This window comes from Mercenaria mercenaria, chromosome 8 (assembly GCF_021730395.1).
Source record: "Mercenaria mercenaria strain notata chromosome 8, MADL_Memer_1, whole genome shotgun sequence".
Taxonomy (NCBI): domain Eukaryota; kingdom Metazoa; phylum Mollusca; class Bivalvia; order Venerida; family Veneridae; genus Mercenaria; species Mercenaria mercenaria.
Genome location: NC_069368.1, coordinates 37351297 through 37373352, shown reverse-complemented (window position 1 = coordinate 37373352; position 22056 = coordinate 37351297). Strand labels below are relative to the sequence as shown.

The 22056-nt window shown below is 34.7% G+C and overlaps 1 protein-coding gene across 2 annotated transcripts in view; it reads left to right on the top strand.

Moving 5' to 3' along the window:
• Window positions 1-22056, top strand: part of LOC123566569 (beta-1,4-galactosyltransferase 2-like) — a 42989-nt gene that overhangs the window by 11113 nt on the left and 9820 nt on the right. For both annotated transcript variants that reach the window (XM_045360797.2, XM_045360798.2), the window contains exon 6: window positions 1618-1740. In XM_045360797.2, coding sequence (XP_045216732.2) covers window positions 1618-1740 — 123 coding nt within the window. The remainder of the gene's footprint in view (window positions 1-1617; window positions 1741-22056) is intronic.

The following is a 22056-nucleotide window of genomic DNA, read 5'->3' as shown; positions in this document are numbered from 1 at the left end:
ACAAGCACACACACGTACAACATAAGCAGGAAAAAAGAACAATCGGGCACCGCCTAAGGATTCCGGCAGCTAAAATTAAGGTGGGCACAATAACCTATTTATAGTAAAAGGAGAGGGGATGCCAGAGCAAGGGAGCGCAAATGCAAGGGGAAAGGATGGGAAGGGGCGATAGGGGGAGTGAGGAGAAAGAGTGAAGAAACGCTTACAACAAACAAGACATCATACGCATCACAAAATACGAGACAGACAGAAAACATGCTGAAAATAGAGACACCGCCTTGGAAGGGTCAGTTACCTATATAAAGGAAACTGGGGATTTAAACGCGTTTAGGGCGTGCTAGCCTCGCATTTACCGTATTTTCAACAAGTTAGACAACACAACGTAAATAAAATCATTCCCCGCTGAGAAATCACATTTTCTTCTTGATCGCCATAAAACCTGGTCAGAATACATTTGTACATGTAAATGCATTTGTACATGTATACAATGAAAAGATTACATTTTCTACTTGATCGCCGTAAAACTTGGTCATAATACATTAGTATACAATATAAAGGTTACATTAATTTCTCTACTTGGTCGTCATAAAACCTGGTCTGAATACATTTGTATACAATATAAAGGACACATTTTCTACTTGATCGCCATAAAACCTGGTCAGAATACAATTGTATACAATATAAATTTTACATTTTCTATATGGTCGCCATAAAACCTATTCAGAATACATTTGTTTACAATATAAAGTACACATTTTCTACTAACCTGGACAGAATACATTTTTATACAATATAAAGGTTACATTTTCTACTTGATCACCATAAAACCTAGTCAGAATATACAATTTCTACTTGCTCGCCGTAAAACCTGGTCAGAATGTTTGTGTTATTAAAATATGAGTAAACTTTGAGACTGGCTGATAAGGGGTTAAAGAGAAACATCTTATTGTATAGCTATTTCATCCTTTTTTTCTCTCATGCCTGTATAGCAGATCATGCGGAAGTAAACACGTTTCTTTTTAGAACCCCACTCAAGTTGTATAGTTTTTGACTCTACATAACCCAGTTTCAAACTTGACCCAGAGATCATCAAGACAAACAACTGTCACTGTGGGGAATCACATGATCAAAATAATAAATTTATGAATACAATGGGATAATAATGAAGCAAATTTTGCTGTAAATCTAAAATATAGCCTATCATATGGCAACATAGATGTATCTTACAACTACATAGATGTCAATCACAAATACCTTCTGATTATCTTGAACACTCAAAGAAACTGAGCCTTCTTATTTCCCTTAGTGTTTGTAATTACAGGATATCTATCATTATTGTCAACTACATAATAATTTAACAATTTTTATTAGTCATATGTTAGGCTATGTTCAAATGTTTAAATTTCATATGTTATCATGATAGGGAATTTATTCATGTTCTTTAAAATACAACTTTGGTTTACAGATTATTTTGATCATGTGATTCCCCACAGTGACTGTGGCCTCTAGAGTGTTCGCAAGCTTTTCCTTTGATTTGACCGGGTGACTTAGTTTTTGACCCAACATGATTCAGATTCGAACTTGACCTTGAGATCATATTTGAATATTACCTTTCAGATTACCATATTTGGCTTATTTTGGTGGTGTGGAAGCTTTTACTCCTGACCAGTACTGGAAAGTTAATGGATTTTCTAACTTGTACTTCGGTTGGGGTGGAGAAGATGACGACATGGTATATAGGTAATAACATTTCTAACCATAACCGGGATTAGACTTGGTAAACATGTAATATTATTAACCATTCATCATACGCCGTTGGTTCTAGCCCTAACCGGGACTAGACTTGGTATACAAATAATATCCACCCATCAAACGCCGTTGGTTCAAGCCCTAACCGGGACTAGACTTGGTATACAAGTAATAGCTATTCATCAAACACTGTTGGTTCTAACCCTAACTGGAACTAGACTTGGTACACAGGTAATAGCTATTCATCAACCGCCGTTAATTGGCTTTAGCCATAATCGGTACTAGATTTGGTATACAGATAATAATTATTCATCAAACGCCCTTAGTTCTAGTCCTAACCAGGAAAAGACTTGGTATATAGGTAATAATTTCCCAAGACGCCGCTGGTTCCAGCCCTAACCGGGATTAGACTTGTTATACAGGTAATATCTATTCACCAAACGCTGTTGCTTCTAGCCCTAACCGGGACTAGACTGAGTATACAGGTAATAACATTTCCCCAGACGCTGCTGGTTCCTGTCCTAACCGGGACTAGACTGAGTAAACAGGTAATAACATTTCCCCAGACGCTGCTGGTTCCAGCCCTAACCGGGACTAGACTTGTTATACAGGTAATATCTATTCATCAAGCACCGTTGGTTCTAGCCCTAACCGGAACTAGACTTGGTATACAAGTAATAACTATTCATCTAACACCGTTGGTTCTAGTCCTAACCGACACTAGACTTGGAATACAGCTAGCAGCTATTCATCAAACACCGTTGGTTCTAGCCCTAACCGGAACTAGACTTGGTATACAAGTAATAACTATTCATCTAACACCGTTGGATCTAGTCCTAACCGACACTAGACTTGGAATACAGCTAGTAGCTTTTCATCAAACACCGTTGGTTCTAGCCCTAACCGGAACTAGACTTGGTATACAAGTAATAACTATTCATCTAATACCGTTACTTCTAGCCCTAACCGACACTAGACTTGAAAAATACAGCTAGTAGCTATTCATCAAACACCGTTGGTTCTAGCCCTAACCGGAACTAGACTTGGTATACAAGTAATAACTATTCATCAAACACAGATGGTTCTAGTCCTAACCGGGACTAGACTTGGTATACAGGTAATAACCTTTCCCCAGACGCCGCTAGTTCAAGCCCTAACTGGAACTAGACTTGTTAAACATGTAATATCTATTTACCAAATGCCGTTGCTTCTAGCCCGCCCGCTTAGCTCAGTAGGTAAGAGCGTTGGTCCACCTCTGATTCATATGGGGAAGTTGGCAGTTACTTGCGGAGAACAGGTTTGTACTGGTACAAAGTCCAGGAACACTGGTTAGGTTAACTGCCCGCCGTTACATGACTGAAATACTGTTGAAAAAACGGCGTTAAATAGGTAATTAAAACTCTGCAATGAGCTACATCGTATAGGTAATAGCTAATATTCAAACGCCGTTGGTTCTACCCCTAACCAGGTTTAGAGTTTGATATTCAAGTAATAACTATTCATCAAACACCGTAGGTTCTACCCCTAACTGGGACTAGACTTGGTAAACAAGTAATAACTATTCACCAGACACCGTTGGTTCCAGTCCCAACTTCAGAGCTTATGTTATTTGTAAATGTCTTGCCGACTCAAAGTAAATCTTATCTTATCTTATTTTAGTCCTAATTGGGATTAGACTTGGTATACAGGTAATAACCAGGACTAGACTTGGTATACAGGTAATACCATTTCCACAGACGCCGTTGGTTATAGTCCTTACCGGAACTACACTTGTTATACAGGTAATAGCTATTCATCAAACGCTGTTTGTTCTAGCCATAATCGGTACTGGATTTGGTATACAGATAATAACTATTGATCAAACGCGCTTGGTTCACGCCCTATCCGGGACTAGACTTGGTATAGAAGTAATAAATATTCACCACTCGCCGTTGTTTCTAGCCCTAACCGGGACTAGACTTGGTAAACAAGTAATAACTATTCATCAAACGCCGTTGGTTATAGCCCTTACCAGTACTAGACTTGGTATACAGGTAATAGTTTATTGATCAAACGCCATTAGTTCTAGCCCTTACCGTGACTACACTTGATATACAAGTAAGAGCTATTCATCTAATGCTGTTGGTTCTAGCCCTAACCGTGACTAGACTTGGTATACAAGTAAGAGCTATTCATCGGATGCCGTTGGGTCTAGCCCTAACCGGGACTAGACTTGGTATACAGGTAATACCTATTCATCAAACGCCGTTAGTTCCTGCATTGCGCGATCCGGACAAGGCATTGGAGACTACAACGCACACACTACTTTAGAAAATGATCACGAGGTTGGTGTTTAAACTACGATGTTTCGTTTGGATTATCGATAATTTTATATCTGAACCCCATATTTCGAAAGTCGAAAAATGGGGAATTTTAATGATGAAAGTCGAAACTACGATGATGAAGTCGAAAACTGAAAGTTCAATGGTGAAAGTCGAAACCATGATGATGAAAACACGAATCGACGATGGCGGAAATGCGAATTGATAACGCGTTTTCATCATCGTGGCTTCGTGATTTCAAATTTAATGAACGTAGTTTCGAGTTTTCGCCATCGTGATTTCAACTTCCAGTTTGGCGCCGTCTATTGCATACTGAAACCATGTTGTGTGATTTGGAGCGGCGTATCAAAATGGGATGTTATGCAGCCAAATGTGAAGCCATTTAACGAAAAACAAGTACGTAGATTGTAAACGGTTAATAAGACTTTCAGTTCATAAGTTTGACCTGTTATAGATATAGATTCCGGATCAGTTTTGTACTACATGCCTTCTGTTGCCTTTACGTATGTAAGGGTTTCACCTGGCAGGGGTAACCTTTATTTACACTGTCTTGTGGAACATAGTGGGGGTAAGAGTGAGGTATAGTGCACCATAAACCGGTTTAAATTCCCGAGTGGTGGTTTCACTGACCGTTCCAAGGCGGTGCCCCATTGTTTTCTTGTATTTGTTTGTTTCGTCCTTGTGCGTTTATTTTGTTTGTTTGTGTGGCTGTGTATGTGTGCGTGCGTGTGTGTTGTTCGTGGGTGTGTTTGGGGAGGCTGCGTTTTTTAACGTAGCTTTCTCTGTTGGATATTCTATCTTGTCTTTACATAGGAATATATTGAAATTTATCCTAAAGGACCGACCAACCGACCTTGTGGTAAAAATTTGATATTAAATTAAACAGTTCCTGCGATTTATCCGAATATTAAAGGGACCTTTTTATTTCGTGAAACATCCTTCTTCTCAGTTAAAGCTTTGTCAGAAGTATGTTTCGTGAAACAGACTCGGTAACAGAAATAATAATGACAAAATCTAGTTAATATTTATTAATCCTATAAAATCTATGTTAACATGTTTTTTCTTTAACTTAAAGACAGTATTTCAAACTTACGTGTACTTCACAATTTTTTTTTACGGGGTGGTGGGGGTGGGGGTGTTTGATTGATTTGTGTTTAACGCCGTTTTCAACAGTGTTTCAGTTATGTAACGGCGGGCAGTTAACCGAACCGGTGTTCTCCACAAGTAACTGCCAACTTCCCTACATGAATCTGAGATGGAGGACGAATAATGTCAGACACAATGTCTTTTATCAAATCGTCACGGAGAACATACGCCGTGCATCGGACTCGCGATCCCAAGATGCGTAGATCTGCGCCCTCCCTAATTAAGCTAAGCGGGCAGGTTGAACGGGAAGGGGGTGGGGAAGGGAGTGGGGAGGGAGGTGAGTGTTGGCGGAATATCTTACGCCGTTTTTAAACAGTACTTCATTTACGTTACGCTCAGTCTCCTTGATTTCCTAATAGTTAATATTATCTTTATATCCACAAGCATCTGTTACGTTCGCTCGGGTCATAAATCCCCTAACAGGTCGAATGAAAACAAAACAAATAAAAAAAAAAATTGACAAAAACGTTGTTCAATTGAATATATGCAATTTTGACAATGCATACTTCTGATAAAGCTTAAACTAAGAAGGAAAATGTTTCATGAAAGTAAGGTTTAGATAAATCGTAGGAACTGTTTAAAATTAAATGTAATACTTTTACCACAAGGTCGGTTTTCGGACAAATTTCAAGATATTTTTTTATGTAAAACTGATCCAGAATTGATAACAAGTCAAACACGTGTTTCGTTAAACGGCTTCACGTTCGGCTGCATGGCATCACCTTTTGATACGCTGCTCCAAATCACACAACATGGTTTCAGTATGCATTATAGTGGACGCAACTAGACCCCGATGGTTGACCTTTGCATTATAATACATAATGAGGCACAACCTTATATTGAAAAGGAGTGTACGTAAAACACGAGCTGCACGAGAAAAAGGAAATATAAATTTGTGTAAATATAAATTAGTGTATTGGAAAGTTTTAACTGATCAAATGAAAGTATTATACTTTGATACTGCACTGTATACAAACTAATTCCATATAAATATACACGGTTACCCTAAGCACCCTTGATTTCTATAATGAAATAACCGATATGAATAATCAGCCTAAGGTCAACCGTCGCGGTCAAGTTGCGACTACTATAGACGGCGCCAAACTTTAATAAATCGTTTCACTTTACACTGCACGAACTCATGTTGCGTTAAGGTTTCGATGGAGGCCTTGAGAAACAAAAATCAAACAACACCAAATCATAGAAAGAAAGAGTTGTTTGACATGAAAATTGAACAGCATGTAAAACATGTATATTACTTTACGAAACAAGTGTCAGCATACTGATATAAACATTGAATTCCGGAAAAGGGCTGCCTAAAGGGGCTACACTTCCGGACAGTTAAACGCCTTTAAAAACTCACCATTTTCAAAGAACTGTTACACATGTTTGTTTTGATGCATTTGCAATAGCGTGCGAGTGGTGAAATTTCACGTAACAAGGTGGAACATAGTTTTCAGCAATTGTTTATCTTTTTTTCTTTACAAATGGCATTCATTTTCAAAGGGAGACAACTTTTTCTCAAAGATTACTTAAAATAATCGGAAAAAGTTGTTTCCCTTTGAAAATGAATGCAATTTGTACTTAAAATAATCGGGAACAGTTGTCTCCCTTTGAAAATGAATGCCATTTGTAAAGAAATAAAGATAAACAATCGCTGAAAACTGTGTTCCACCTTGTTATGCGAAATTTCACCACTCGCACGCTATTGCAAATGCATCAAAACGAACATGTGTAACAGTTCTTTGAAAATGGTGAGTTTTTAAAGGCGTTTAACTGTCCGGAAGTGGAGCCCCTTTAGGCAGCCCTTTTCCGGAATTCAATGTTTATATCAGTATACTGACACTTGTTTCGTAAAGTAATATACATGTTTTACATGCTGTTCAATTTTCATGTCAAACAACTCTTTCTTTCTATGATTTGGTGTTGTTTGATTTTTGTTTCTCAAGGCCTCCATCGAAACCTTAAACGCTTCACACTGGACTGCATGGCATCAAGTTTTTATACACCGCTGTTGATTACAAAGAGCGGTTTCAATATACATTAGACAGCGTCAAGTTGTATTAAATCATTTCATCTTACACTGCACGTACATGTACTCAAGTTGTGTCAAACGGCTTCACATTGAGCTGCATGGTATCATGTTTTGTTGGATGATTTCATATTACGATGCAATGCAACAAGTGTTTCAATGCATCGTTCCACGTTTAGATGGATGGAATGAAGTTTTGTATTAAATGGTGTCACAATACAATGCGTTGAATGTAAATATATTGGACGGGATGGAGTTTTAGACTAGACGGCATTGAAATGCACTGCATTGAATTACTTGTTTATGAATGGATTGAATATTTACTAATTTTGGCGGTAACCGCCGCCCATAGATGCCCATGTGCCCACTATGACTCAAGCTAAATTCCTTCCGAGTAGTAAAGAACCGGACGTCATGCGGCAATTTGACGTCATAATTGATGTCATAATGCTCTCCTACTGGTCCGCGTGTCAACCGTTGCTAATTGCAGAACACAGCTTGAGCTTCTTCTTTGTTTATCAACTCCAGCCATATTAGAATAAATGTTATATTGTTCATTCTGATATGACGCTGCCGCTGAGACTTAAAATTCGGAGCAATGAAAACGACCCGTTCTTGCTTGGCGATTGAAAGTGTATGATATAACTTTCAGTATTATTATTCTTGAAACTATTTCATCCCACCTTAACCTTTAAACTTTTCGTTTAAGTAGAAAAATATGTCGTTTGAAAAAAAAAGGAATTTACATATTCAAGAATGCATTTGCATTTCAGAAGCCAATCAAATAACTTTATTTCTGAAGGTCAAATAATCTTACCAAAAATAACAAAAAAAAAAAAATATTGAGATGTTATGTTGCATATAAGAAAATATCTGTTTAAAATACACCCTCTGAAAATGCTCCCATGAAATTGCTGTTTAGCAATTACGTATATATAGATTTCTCAATGAATAAAACTAAAACAATGAAAGTGATCTAGATCTTTTCTCAATACAAAAGGCAATGAAACTAAGCCAAAAAGTAACCGCCACATCCTCATATGACTCATTATTCGACGCCGCCCTGAAGGCGGTGTCGAGGATATGGGATACACTTTTATTTCGGACCCTGTATCACAGGAATAAGGTCAGTAATTCGGTCGAAAATGTGCTTCCGTTGTGTAGTCGAAAGAAGTCCATAATAAATAGATCCTAATTTTCCCATTTTTTGCGCAAATCCGTGTTAGAACGAGTGCTTTAATCACCGTTTCTCACTAGAAACTATGAAGACGTTTTATGTTTACAACCAACATGCAGTTCATCGAACGGAATTTTATGCACGATATTTTTAACATTTTGGATATACTTTCTATGAAGAAGCTGAAATAGTTTGAAAAAGTGTACTCTAAATAGTAGCATATAGTGTGTTTTTTATAGAACAAGAAGGATTTTTGACAACTGACTGAAATAAACTATTCTCATCGCAATTATTTATAGTATAGATCTTTATGAAAAAAGGTGTTTTCAATATTCAAGATGTAATAAACAATTTTGAATTTGTCTATTTTTGAGAACAATGGTTTAATTCTGGCTTTAATATAAGCAGGAATAATTTTACCATGAATTTCAAATCACAGATGGTTTTTTGATAAAAAGGTTGCAAAATATAGTGAAATTGCAATTTTTGAATTTTGACCATATTTTGAGAAGATTGTTCGACCTATTCAGCAGGCGATTTCTGGGATTTGAAAAAAGCCAGTTATTTTGTCTCCAGAATGTCAGAAAAATGCACAAAATGCATCCTTTTGGGTCTTATTCATGACGGAATGAATGATATTTCAGAATCCAAGTGAAAAATAATGCAAACGAGTGAAAATTTTACCAAAATATACAATAAAAGGGCCTAGGGCCAAAATTTAGCCCAGTAAATTGGTAGGCTGGTTCTTATTCATACATGAATTATATTTTCAGAATCCGAAATTAATGAAACGAAGTTGGTATACTTTCTTAGAAATATAAAATAAAAGTGGTATTTGAAGCAAAATTTAGCATAAATTGCGTATGGTGATGGCTTCTATTAAGAATGTCTATATAGTCTCTAAAATCTCCGATTATTTCACAAACCTGTGAAATGTTTGTATTCATCTTTCTTGAAAAAGAATTGAAAATTATGGATATTTATACAAAAAATTTCGATGACCGGAAGTAGGTGTATTGCGGGTCGAATAATTGCTTCCATGTTAGTCGAAGAATCCATAATAAATGATCATTTTCAATGGCAATCGGTAGAACTAGCTTAATCCCCTATTTTCTAGAGTTCTGCATATATTACGTTAATTTATGTTATAACCTCTGGCAGTTTTAATCAACGATAGGTGTTATGCGGAGAGAGTAAATATGGTTTTTGGTAAGAGACAAATGACTGATTACTGGAATCTCCGCTTCATTTCGTTATTTGTGATAGATTATGAAAATAGGAAAAGATTTTGAATTACTGACTTAATTCTGTTAGAGAAGGATTTGAATTAGACTTTACGTATATGGAATAGTCTGATAAACTGAACACAGTGAATAGTTTGTAAAGGATCAACGATATTGCACAATACATTTTAGTGAATAAACAAAAAATGGCAAAAAGAAAACATAAAAATGTATGTAATGCAACTTATTAAAACAATTTAAATTAAATTAAATTAAACGATTTAAAACAATGCTATCTGTCTTTCCTCTCCTTATTTGTAGAGCAGAACATATTTTTTTATTTACAATTTCATCAAAAATGTTGATCCGATTTATTGATAAGGGAGGTTACTCTGTAAGTCAAGTTTTCTATTTCTATTCTTAGCATGACTTACTTACCTATCTCATGTTCTATAAATAGAACACACCGCTGATATACACCAAACTGTAAAGCGTGAATCGCCTGGACAAGGGAGCGTTCGTGTATTTTACAACTTCGAAGAGAATATTAAAAAAAATCAAAGCCTTGAGAAGTCTGGTGGTTGCGGGTTTTGCTAGATTTATTTTCATTTTAAATGCCAATCTTTAAATATACATGTATAAGAAACAAATACTAATGTGCCTCATATCTAAGATAAACTCTGCTTGACCTTACATGAACAGCTGGAAGTCAGTGATGTAACCATGGGCTGGAATACCTAATCATTGACAGGTCTTATATAATCTAAATGGCCTGAGTGTGAATGGATATAGAGGATGAATAAGAACTACTTGATCATTGATAATTCATCCGCATTGTTCATGAATGGAACTACTTTGTGTAGCACATGAACATATTCTTTGGATGTGATTTGGAATCAAATAAAGATGCTACATGATTGTCAGAAATACACTTAACTTTGGTTACGGGATAAACCCGCAACCAAAAATTATGGAAAATTACAATTGCCTGCATAAAAATTCCTTGAAAAAAAAACGTATTTACAAAGTAAATAAAGGAATCAATAAGCATAGATATGTTGAAATGAACGAAGGAAGTGCCGCTGTTAACTTATTTTTAACCCTTTTGTCTTATTTTCTTTGTTGATAGGTACAGTGATGTAATTTCAGAATGCGCACACTTTTGCAAATTCCTATTTCTATTTGTTTTTTTGTTTTTTTTTTTGGTTTTTTTTTCTTTCTTTTTTTTTTTTTTTGCTTATGTGTCATATAGATCTACTCATTGTTTACAGATATACACTGTCAACTAAGGTGTGCAATAGGCTAAAGAGCACTTGGCTGAATTTGTCAGTGACAAGTTAATACTTCTTTAAATGTGGTTAGATCGAAATATCAAAAGCCATGGGACCATAACTTATCAAAGCATCAGTGACTTTAAAATAGAATTCCTTGTTGAATTTATATGTTCATTGATCTTATATGACTAGTCAGTTGCTCTGGTTTTATTATATCTTGTTACATGCTTCTTTTTTTCTTTTTTGTTTTTAATTTAATATATATATATAGATAGTTTTTGTATTTGTCCATTCCTAACGAAAAAAAGTAAAATAAAAAAAAAACCAAAAAAACATTTTCATTGAAATATTTTCTACACTTTGGCAGTGGGTTATTATGCTTTTTAAATTTCTTGTAATATTAGATTTGAACTAGACACTGACATACTCCTAGTAACCTTACAGTTCAACGAGGACTTCAAGTTTATCGTTCGTCCGAAAAAAAAATGAATTCTATGATATTCAAAAGTAGATAAGAAAGATTCATGCTTTGTGAATAGGGGCAATATAGAGATTATTTATGTTATATCATTCTTTTCTTGGAAAAATTTTTTTGATTGTTTTTGTCAAGTGAAACAGTAAATTGCTGTGTATAATCTGCATTCTGAAATCTATAATGTAAGTGACTAAGGTCCATAAAACTTCATCAGTAAATAGAAAACACTCATTACATTACATGATAATAAAAATAATGGTTTCTGTGAACCACAACTTTGAAATAATTTCAACATTTCCTCATTTCCCAACAAACTGCATTTCTGTGAAACTTCATACACACGCTCCTGCATATAAGAACTTTTCATAGGAGATGACCTTAGTTAGTGAAATAATTACTTTAATTTTGTATGTAAAGGGACCACCTACTCGCAATGTTAATGTCACTGCAGGTAGAGGATTTGTATTGCATGGTAAAACTTTTCTATCATGTTTATTCTTCATGTTTTAAACAGTTTATAATATATATTGTTTTATGTGCTAATGTTGATAACTTGTAGCCAGTCAGACTAATAAAGTAATGATTAGGTGATTTCTCATATTGCAATAAATTTACTTCAGACACAACACTTGGCGGCGTCTTTGATGCTTGCATCAATGAATTGCCTTGTACAATATTTCGCCGACAACATGGAACTACATATTGGACTACTTCATATGTTTCACCGAGAAATCACTTCCTGTTTTATATAAATCAAAGCGCTTAAAGCGCTGATGGTGGCTGTTAATTAATGTGTAAAAAAAATTACAAATAAAGTGACATTGGAGGAATTCTTGATATAAACCAGAAGAACTTTTGTTTTGTTTTTTTTTTGGGGGGGGGGGGGGGGGGGGGTGCAAAATATTCAGCTTTGGTTTCAAAATTATTCATTTTTTCATTGCCAGTCATTGTTTACATAAACACTGATTCTGTCTTTAACGAATATTTTTGATTCCTTTTGATTATTTGTGACGAAAACAACAACTTAAATTATTTTACTGTAAATAAATAATATAAGCTTTTTTTACAAACCATTCAGCTTTTAAGATTTCTTTCTAAAGCTTTTGGACAGTGCCTGTCATTAATTATAAACACACTGATTTAGTCCTTATGGGATAACTTTGGTTTTCATGAGATTTTTGTGGAAGAAAACAGCATAAAACATGCACCAAAAATGCACCTCAGAATTTCAGTTCTGCAGCCAGCGTATTTAAGAGGCGCATTAATTATCACTCCATCTGTTATACCGGTACTCAAAAGTCCGCTAGACATAACAGCAAGCTTCGCAAAAATGTTGGACATTTAAATCAGACAAACTTACAACTTTAGTCAGACCGAGAAAAAAATCGAAAAATAAATTATGTTACTGGCGAAACGAAACCGTTTTAATTATTATACATATTTGTATCAATCCAGATATTTTGAGCCGCACCATGAGAAATCCAACAGAGTGCGTTTGCGACCAGCATGGGTCCAGACCAGCCTGTGCATCCGTGCAGTCTTGTCAGGATCCATGCTGTTCGCTTTCAAAGCGTATTGCAACTAGAGAAACCGTTAGCGAACAGCATGGATCCTGACCAGACTGTGCGGATCCGCAGGTCCATGCTGGTCACAAATGCACTATGTTGGTTTACTCTTGGTGCGGCTGAAGTGAGCAGAATCTGTCTTAAAACAATTCAGTTTTTTAGTTGGTCAAATCTGTTATCTGATGGCTTGCTACAGTCTGATATATTGCCGTTTCAAAAGGGCGAGTATTAATATCATCGCTGCGCCCGTTGATAATTCGTGTTTTGTTAGACGAAATTGTACCGAATACATGTGTATCTATGCATTAATAGGAAGATTATCCGTGAGGGAATATTATTTAGAAAACATACATGTCTTTGATTCTCATGGCAGGTCACTTTGCAAACAATATTGAATGAATTTAAACTGAATATTCTTTTGTTTTGTTCACTCTCGTATTGCAAAGCATGTTTAATTATATTTTGTTCTTAATATAACGATGAACTGTACATGTTCAAGTTATATTAATAAATTACTGTCCTGTTCTGTTCATAGATCATCTTACTAAATTAGTGCGCTAATTAGTGTTAATTGGCAGTAGCAACGCCTGAGGAAATCTGTATCACTGCTGATTATTGATTTTCTGTAAATAGCCTAATTAACATGTGGTCATATTTTCGAGTGTTTGAAACGACAACGAGACAATACTGTCTAAAATTCGGTAACATTCTTAGATCACTAGGGTTGCTTTAATATAATATCTTATAATTTGATAGCTATGATTGACGAACATTTAAGTTTATTCTGACATACTTGAAAATTGTTACAACTTCCTGGAAAAGCTATGGTAGGTACAAACTGGTATTGTCTATGGACCGGAAGTGTTCGGAAACTTTTCCGTTGAAATTCCGTTTCTATTTTTAGCCGTGGATTATCGATCTGTAGATGTGCAAAACAAATATTTTTACATCGTTTGTGTATGGGATCGGAATTTTTAATTTCTAATAACTTTTTCGTTCATTTATGGATTTTAAAAATTCAAGAAGTTTTGAAATGCTTACGATTTTCATATTTTTATATTCAAATAACTTTTGAAAATTAATAACCGTTTTAAATGACATATGATTTTAATAGCGGCGTAGCGATGCTCCAAACTTTTAGAAAAAACACTGTAAGTTAAGCGTTCATAATTAATCGAATTTATTTCGAAATAAAAATTAAAAGTTATCAATAAATTGCTTGTTTTATATCCTTTCCATTGATCAAAAAATATTGATATCATTTATGATTTAAGAAAGTTTAAGCCGTTAGAAAAACATCAGTGTTTACAAAAAAACATGGACGCTTGGCGACAGCCCACCCGGTCTTTGTCTTATCAGTTCTAAAAATAGAATATACAACGGATTTGTATACAAACACGATCTCTCCTATATAATCTGTAGATTATTGCTATCAGAAGTCATCGTTCTTTATCAAATACAGTCTTATATTTCGGGAGTTATACATGTGACAATGCGGTTAGGAAGCATGTTTGAATTGTCAGTCTGGATTCCCGGCTAGGTTTCTACCTTTTCTACGTTATAAGCTACGTGACCTCTAGGGCAGTACTATGCAATAGCTAATCAATATCATCGCTCAGTTCAGGTGACATGAGGTCAACGTTTATTCACGTGATCATAAAATTGCATATTTGTATTCATACACGTGGTTGTTTTAATTAAAACGTTGACTTCAGTTTGTATTGATTTTAGTTGCCGAATTTACATTTAAAAATGGTATTAAGGCATATATTGTAGCATTGCATTATTCTGCACGTTGTGTAGATAATTATTTCCCTGGAAAGCCTGGAACTATTTTTGGTTGTGTTGTTATGATGGTCTTAAGAACTGACAAGATTTCTCAAACAGAGTATTCTTTTTAACACTGGTGGCAACAGCCACCAAAAACCTTTACATATGGTGTGGCGTTTCGCATTCGCACCCAGTTATTTTCGTACCTATCCCATTTCTTTCTAATATCTTATTGATATGAATTGATAATTGCGAGTTGAAACTGGCCGATCAGAGGTTTTGTTAAGTGTACTTAAAGATGGGAAGGAATTAAAGTTAGAACAATAAAAGTCAGCTTAATAAATAACTAGGTTATCTGTCACCATAAACGACAACGGCCTCAGATATCACTTTTCCCCAGACTTCACTCTTGTTAAAATACTTTCACTGTGTTAATTTAAAGATATTTAATAACTCTAGATAATATAATTTATCATATCATTATCATATTTATTATAATCATATCTACAGTTATTAGACTGCTGAAAAAAAGTGAGCTTCATTCCACTCGGCAATACTCTTGACGTTTGTTTCAGTTTGTATATCATAGAAAATTCTTTAGATTTCAAATACTGCGAACCTGTCTCCCCCTCATGTTATTTACATCTTCAGCCTTATTCAACGCTCGCTAGCCTTTTTAATACTATTAATGTTATATAGCACTTTGATCACATAAATCTCTCTTTGTTGGAAATCCTGTGGTCGATTTAATTATAATATATATAATATATAATGTTTATTCTAACATGGCTCGAACTGATTTCCAGTTAAACAAAGAAGAAAATCAAGCTCTGTATATTCTGCGATAAACAACGGCTGACGCGCGAGAGCATTATGACGTCAATTATGACGTCAAATTGCCGCATGACGTCCGATGCATTACTCCTCGCGTAAATGAAGCCCAGCATAATATTTATTAAAATATATTAATGAGCATGTCAGAATGAAAACAATCAAGGCCTTCTTGTGATTTATCGTCTAATTTACCACGGTTCATCGTTCAGATGCTTCAGTATTTAACCACTCGGGCTAACGCCCTCGGGGTTCAATTCCTACGCATCTGAACTCTGAACCGTGGTAAATCAGACGATAAACCACTCGAAGGCCTTGATTATTTGTTAAATAACATTACGTCAGTTCCGGTTTTGTATTTCAAATGTTGTTATATTATGAGACGCCATGATGTAGAGTAATTCTCGGAATTTGTCATTTGATAAAGGCCTTAAGGCCGAAACGTTAATAAAACTGAGTGAGAACTATAGAGATTTCATTATAATAAAATATTTTGCTTTCCTTTATACTGCTCTCACTTATAATTAATTCTTTTAGTGTATATGTAATAGTTATAGTATGTGTGAGAGTGTGTTACCAGGATATATCAGAGCTAGGGGTACATCGAGGGTATTTTTCTCTGCACATATCGTCGAGGCCGGTAGGCCGAGACAGATATGTGAAGAGAAAAATAACGAGATGTACCCCTAGCTCTGATATATCCTGGTAACACACGAGCACTACATATTATAACTGTTTTATCGCATAGTTTATCATTAAAATTTATATATCATTTTCATTTAAATTTGTTTATTATTATTTTTACTATTTTGATTCCCTTTCTGCGCCTCGCTGACTGAAACACTAAAACTTCTGTTTTAGAAAATGTGTTCCCCAGATAAAAGTACCCAACAAATTTCTGCATTGGTTTTAAATCTTTGCATTTCATTGGCCAGACATATTGTAAAACTTGTTGTTTTGTTTGTAAAAAAATCAAAGAAAAAGAAACATTTGAGAAATCTCAGAATTTCATATATTTCATGTATTTCTGAATTTGGCAATAACTATCAAGTTTTTGAGATATTCTAGTTTATTTATTCTTTTACTTTATAAATGTAGGTGTTTGTGACAATTCTTTCTCTGTGAACTGTAAATTGGAGCTAAAATCATCTTTTCTTTGAAAGGAAAAAATTATACTCCCTTGATAGGGCCTCAATAGAGAAAAAGTGTTCCGATATATATCGGAACAGTTTTACTGTGCTGATATATATCGGAACACTTTTTTTCTTATGAAACTCCATAGGGATTTCCGTGTTGATATATATCGCAACAGTTTTGTAAGATATCAGCACAGTTTTGTAGTAATAATGTGTGTTACTATGTATAACATGCTGCAAAGATCAAAGGAAAATTGCCGCACTATGCGATAAGGATATAGAAATGAGACTATGGACAAAATCATACCGATAATTATCATGATAATTATGGAGACGCGATTTCTAAAAGATATCAAAGTGGTTTATGTTCCTGATATAAAATATTAAATGAATATAAATCAGTTGCCAGGTGACAAACATAATCATTAAGATAGCGTGTCTCTATATTAATGCGACTATCTTTGTACTATTTTAGTCACGATTTACGGCAGTTTTCAATCAGTAACTTAACGGATGGTCTCACGTAGCAACCCAATATAGGTTTTATAACTGTTCCATGCACTATGCAAATGAAAGTCAATATTTTAAATTAAGCGTAATGTGGAAGACCGAGGCGCTATACTTACTGCCAAATGCTAAATGACAAATATTTAATGCTAAATAGTAATTACTTATTGATAAATACCAATACTTCATGTTAAATGCCACATGCAAAATGTCAAGTAGCTGATGCTTATTGCCAAATGATAAATGCTTATCGTCTAAAAAAAAAAACTATCTTAGTTCCACCAAAATATCAGACAAAACATATATGAATAGCGATACTTTATTTAAGTAATTTTCGTGAGAATGAGATGACCCCCTGTTTACATCGTTGTCATGGCGGGAGAAATTCATTTGATGAAACTTTTTTTCAATACACATAAAATGTAGCAAATTTTGTCAAAATGTATAATGAAATACTGTAAATGCAGTAAAAATATTCAATTTTAAAAAAAAAATCACTTCTTGGGTTTGTTTATATGACTGACCAGTCAGAACGCACAGACGCTACCTTATCCCCAGGGATATGCTTACATCATTCCCAGTAAGTTGTCTCTGACCTATAAACGAGATATATGGTCCGTGTCTCTTACATTTTAATCATTCGAAAACATATAATGAACAACCAATCTGATCTGAAGCAGTAATATGTTCTTCCGGTAATGTTTGTGGGAACATGGGACTGAAACTGCTTGCTCTAAAATGTTTATAATAAAATTATTTACAGAGACAAAGCGATGTAACGAAGGCAAATAACTATTAAAAGGATGCATTTATCCACTGATATATTCAGTTCTATTTGAATAAGCACTTAGCAGGGAGCATTTTGCAATTATTATTTTGCATTTTGAAGTGAACAGTTAGCATTTACAGTTTGACAATTATCTTTTGATAGTCAATATTTGACAATAAGCATTTGACAAATGGCATTTCGTTTTAAAATAGTTGGCATTTAACATTTGACAATAAGCACAGCACACAAGCCTTCACTTTACATTTATACCCACACCAAATGAGTGTATCTTTTTGGTAAAACCACGTTGTCATATCAATCTGTTTGTCCGCCCCATCCCATCATTTCACGCAAGAGAATTGGTACAGTTCTAGATATATGACAATGGAAGGAAATGAAGTGAAAAAAATAACCCAAACCGCGTGTTCATAAAAAAAACAACAACATTATTTTGACAATATTTTAGGTCTACTGAAAGGTAATTTTAGGTCTACTGAAAGGTATTGAATGTAACTTGATACAAACATATAATGTCACAGAAATGACTCCGTCTTTAACGATTCCTGTCTTTTTTTAATAAAGTGTCACAAATTTTTTATTAATTAAGACAAGAAGTTTGAGTCCTGCTTCAAATTGATACTAATATAGATAACAGAGAGACGTGATGAAGAATAAAAGAACCATAACTCCTTGAATGATTAAAAAGTATTCCCCACTTTGGCTCCACTGTGATACAAGTTGATTGCAAAGAGAAAGTGAATGACACATATACTGTGGATTACAAAATGATATCCATTTCTGTCAATCATACGGAAGGAAATTTAATGAAACTTGTTTCAATGATCTATAGTAAAAAAGGAAATACACTCAAGGATTTTGAAAACGCCCCATCTATGCATTTGGAAAAACTGATCCAAGAACATTTTCGTAATACATATTAGTATTTATCAAATATGCGTTAATGAATAAAACTATTTTGGTGGTAATTTGTCTGTGCTGAACGAAGCCTTACTACCGCTCATAAAGCTCACATTTGGGTAAGTTTTATTCGGATACATAGAGATTCGAGGGTCGTCGCCGGACGCGAATATCAAATATCTATGGAAACGTATATCGTACATCCTGGTTAGATGTTTATGTGGTTTAGTCAAGATTCTGTAGGACGACATGACGACAAAAGAACTCAATTTGTCGTCTAAAACTAAGACGACATGTATTAAAGAACTTGCCAAGATGTTAAAAATTACGTCTACTTGTCGTATTAATCATTAAGTGGGCTTAAATTTATTAAAAGAAATTAAGAATTTTACGAATATGTGTCACATATCTTAAAACTATTCACTTTCTCTAAAGTCCTATATTTCTTCAGCTGTTTGCATGTTAGAAACACATACTATTTGTCAAAATACAATATTCACATTTTTGCTCAAGAGGCCTTGTTTCATTCACATGATATCTACATGAGAAGTGAAAGTAAAACTCCCAGAATTCTGGCGCAAAACTTGGCTCATTGCAGTTTACTGATGTTAGCTTCTAACATAATGTAATGTTGCATGTAACATTTTCAAGGACATAAGATGTAAATTATAAAATTATTTTCAAATTATTTACTAAAACAATAATTTCTTTTCGTGAATTAAAGCCCGATCGGGCAATAAAACCTTGATGGGCCTCTAAGCCCGACCTGGCAGTGTTACAAGTCTGTTTAATGTATACAGCAGTGCAGTGAGTCAGTCTTACAATGTTGTTGATCAAATTGTAGGGATCACTGACTGGCGTAAATCTGTTGGGGGCTATGTATTGCCATGCAGTATTCCAGTAACTTGTTTTTAGTGTCAGTAGGTCAAAGATCAAGGTTGTTGAGGTATGAAAATTGAAAATCATTTCCATACATGATGCAGTAACTTGAGAATCATCTGAAAAGGTCTACTGTAGAACATTTAAACATAATAGATGCGTCAGTCTCATTCATCGTGAAACCTCCTAGGCCTCAGCTGGACATCCCGACCAACTTCCACCGCCCCGGACACATATATTATGAAATTTGAGAAAAAAAGAAATATGGGCAACTTGTAACTGTATTTATTATGGCCTATGGGTAATAATTGTCACTATTTATCGTAAAAATACGGGAACCATCCGGTGGTCTGAGCTTCAGTCTATAATTCCAGATTGTGAACCATCTCGCGGCAGCAATAAACCACCATACGTAAGGGAATAAAATTCCAGAGTCCGACCGAATATGACAGGCATTGCCTAATTAAGTACTGCTCCATCCAGATGAGTGGAAATGAATAAATTTCAAATTGCCGCATGACGTCCGATACATTACTCCTCGCGTAAATGAAGCCCAGCATAATATTTATTAAAATATATTAATGAGCATGTCAGAATGAAAACAATCAAGGCCTTCTTGTGATTTATCGTCTAATTTACCACGGTTCATCGTTCAGATGCTTCAGTATTTAACCACTCGGGCTAACGCCCTCGTGGTTCAATTCCTACGCATCTGAACTCTGAACCGTGGTAAATCAGACGATAAACCACTCGAAGGCCTTGATTATTTGTTAAATAACGTTACGTCAGTTCCGGTTTTGTATTTCAAATGTTGTTATATTATGAGACGCCATGATGTAGAGTAATTCTCGGAATTTGTCATTTGATAAAGGCCTTAAGGCCGAAACGTTAATAAAACTGAGTGAGAACTATAGAGATTTCATTATAATAAAATATTTTGCTTTCCTTTATACTGCTCTCACTTATAATTAATTCTTTTAGTGTATATGGATATAGAAATGAGACTATGGACAAAATCATACCGATAATTATCATGATAATTATGGAGACGCGATTTCTAAAAGATATCAAAGTGGTTTATGTTCCTGATATAAAATATTAAATGAATATAAATCAGTTGCCAGGTGACAAACATAATCATTAAGATAGCGTGTCTCTATATTAATGCGACTATCCTTGTACTATTTTAGTCACGATTTACGGCAGTTTTCAATCAGTAACTTAACGGATGGTCTCACGTAGCAACCCAATATAGGTTTTATAACTGTTCCATGCACTATGCAAATGAAAGTCAATATTTTAAATTAAGCGTAATGTGGAAGACCGAGGCGCTATACTTACTGCCAAATGCTAAATGACAAATATTTAATGCTAAATAGTAATTACCTATTGGTAAATACCAATACTTCATGTTAAATGCCACATGCAAAATGTCAAGTAGCTGATGCTTATTGCCAAATGATAAATGCTTATCGTCTAAAAAAAAACTATCTTAGTTCCACCAAAATATCAGACAAAACATATATGAATAGCGATACTTTATTTAAGTAATTTTCGTGAGAATGAGATGACCCCCTGTTTACATCGTTGTCATGGCGGGAGAAATTCATTTGATGAAACTTTTTTCAATACACATAAAATGTAGCAAATTTTGTCAAAATGTATAATGAAATACTGTAAATGCAGTAAAAATATTCAATTTTGAAAAAAAAATCACTTCTTGGGTTTGTTTATATGACTGACCAGTCAGAACGCACAGACGCTACCTTATCCCCAGGGATACGCTTACATCATTCCCAGTAAGTTGTCTCTGACCTATAAACGAGATATATGGTCCGTGTCTCTTACATTTTAATCATTCGAAAACATATAATGAACAACCAATCTGATCTGAAGCAGTAATATGTTCTTCCGGTAATGTTTGTGGGAACATGGGACTGAAACTGCTTGCTCTAAAATGTTTATAATACAATTATTTACAGAGACAAAGCGATGTAACGAAGGCAAATAACTATTAAAAGGATGCATTTATCCACTGATATATTCAGTTCTATTTGAATAAGCACTTAGCAGGGAGCATTTTGCAATTATTATTTTGCATTTTGAAGTGAACAGTTAGCATTTACAGTTTGACAATTATCTTTTAATAGCCAATATTTGACAATAAGCATTTGACAAATGGCATTTCGTTTTAAAATAGTTGGCATTTAACATTTGACAATAAGCACAGCACACAAGCCTTCACTTTACATTTATACCCACACCAAATGAGTGTATCTTTTTG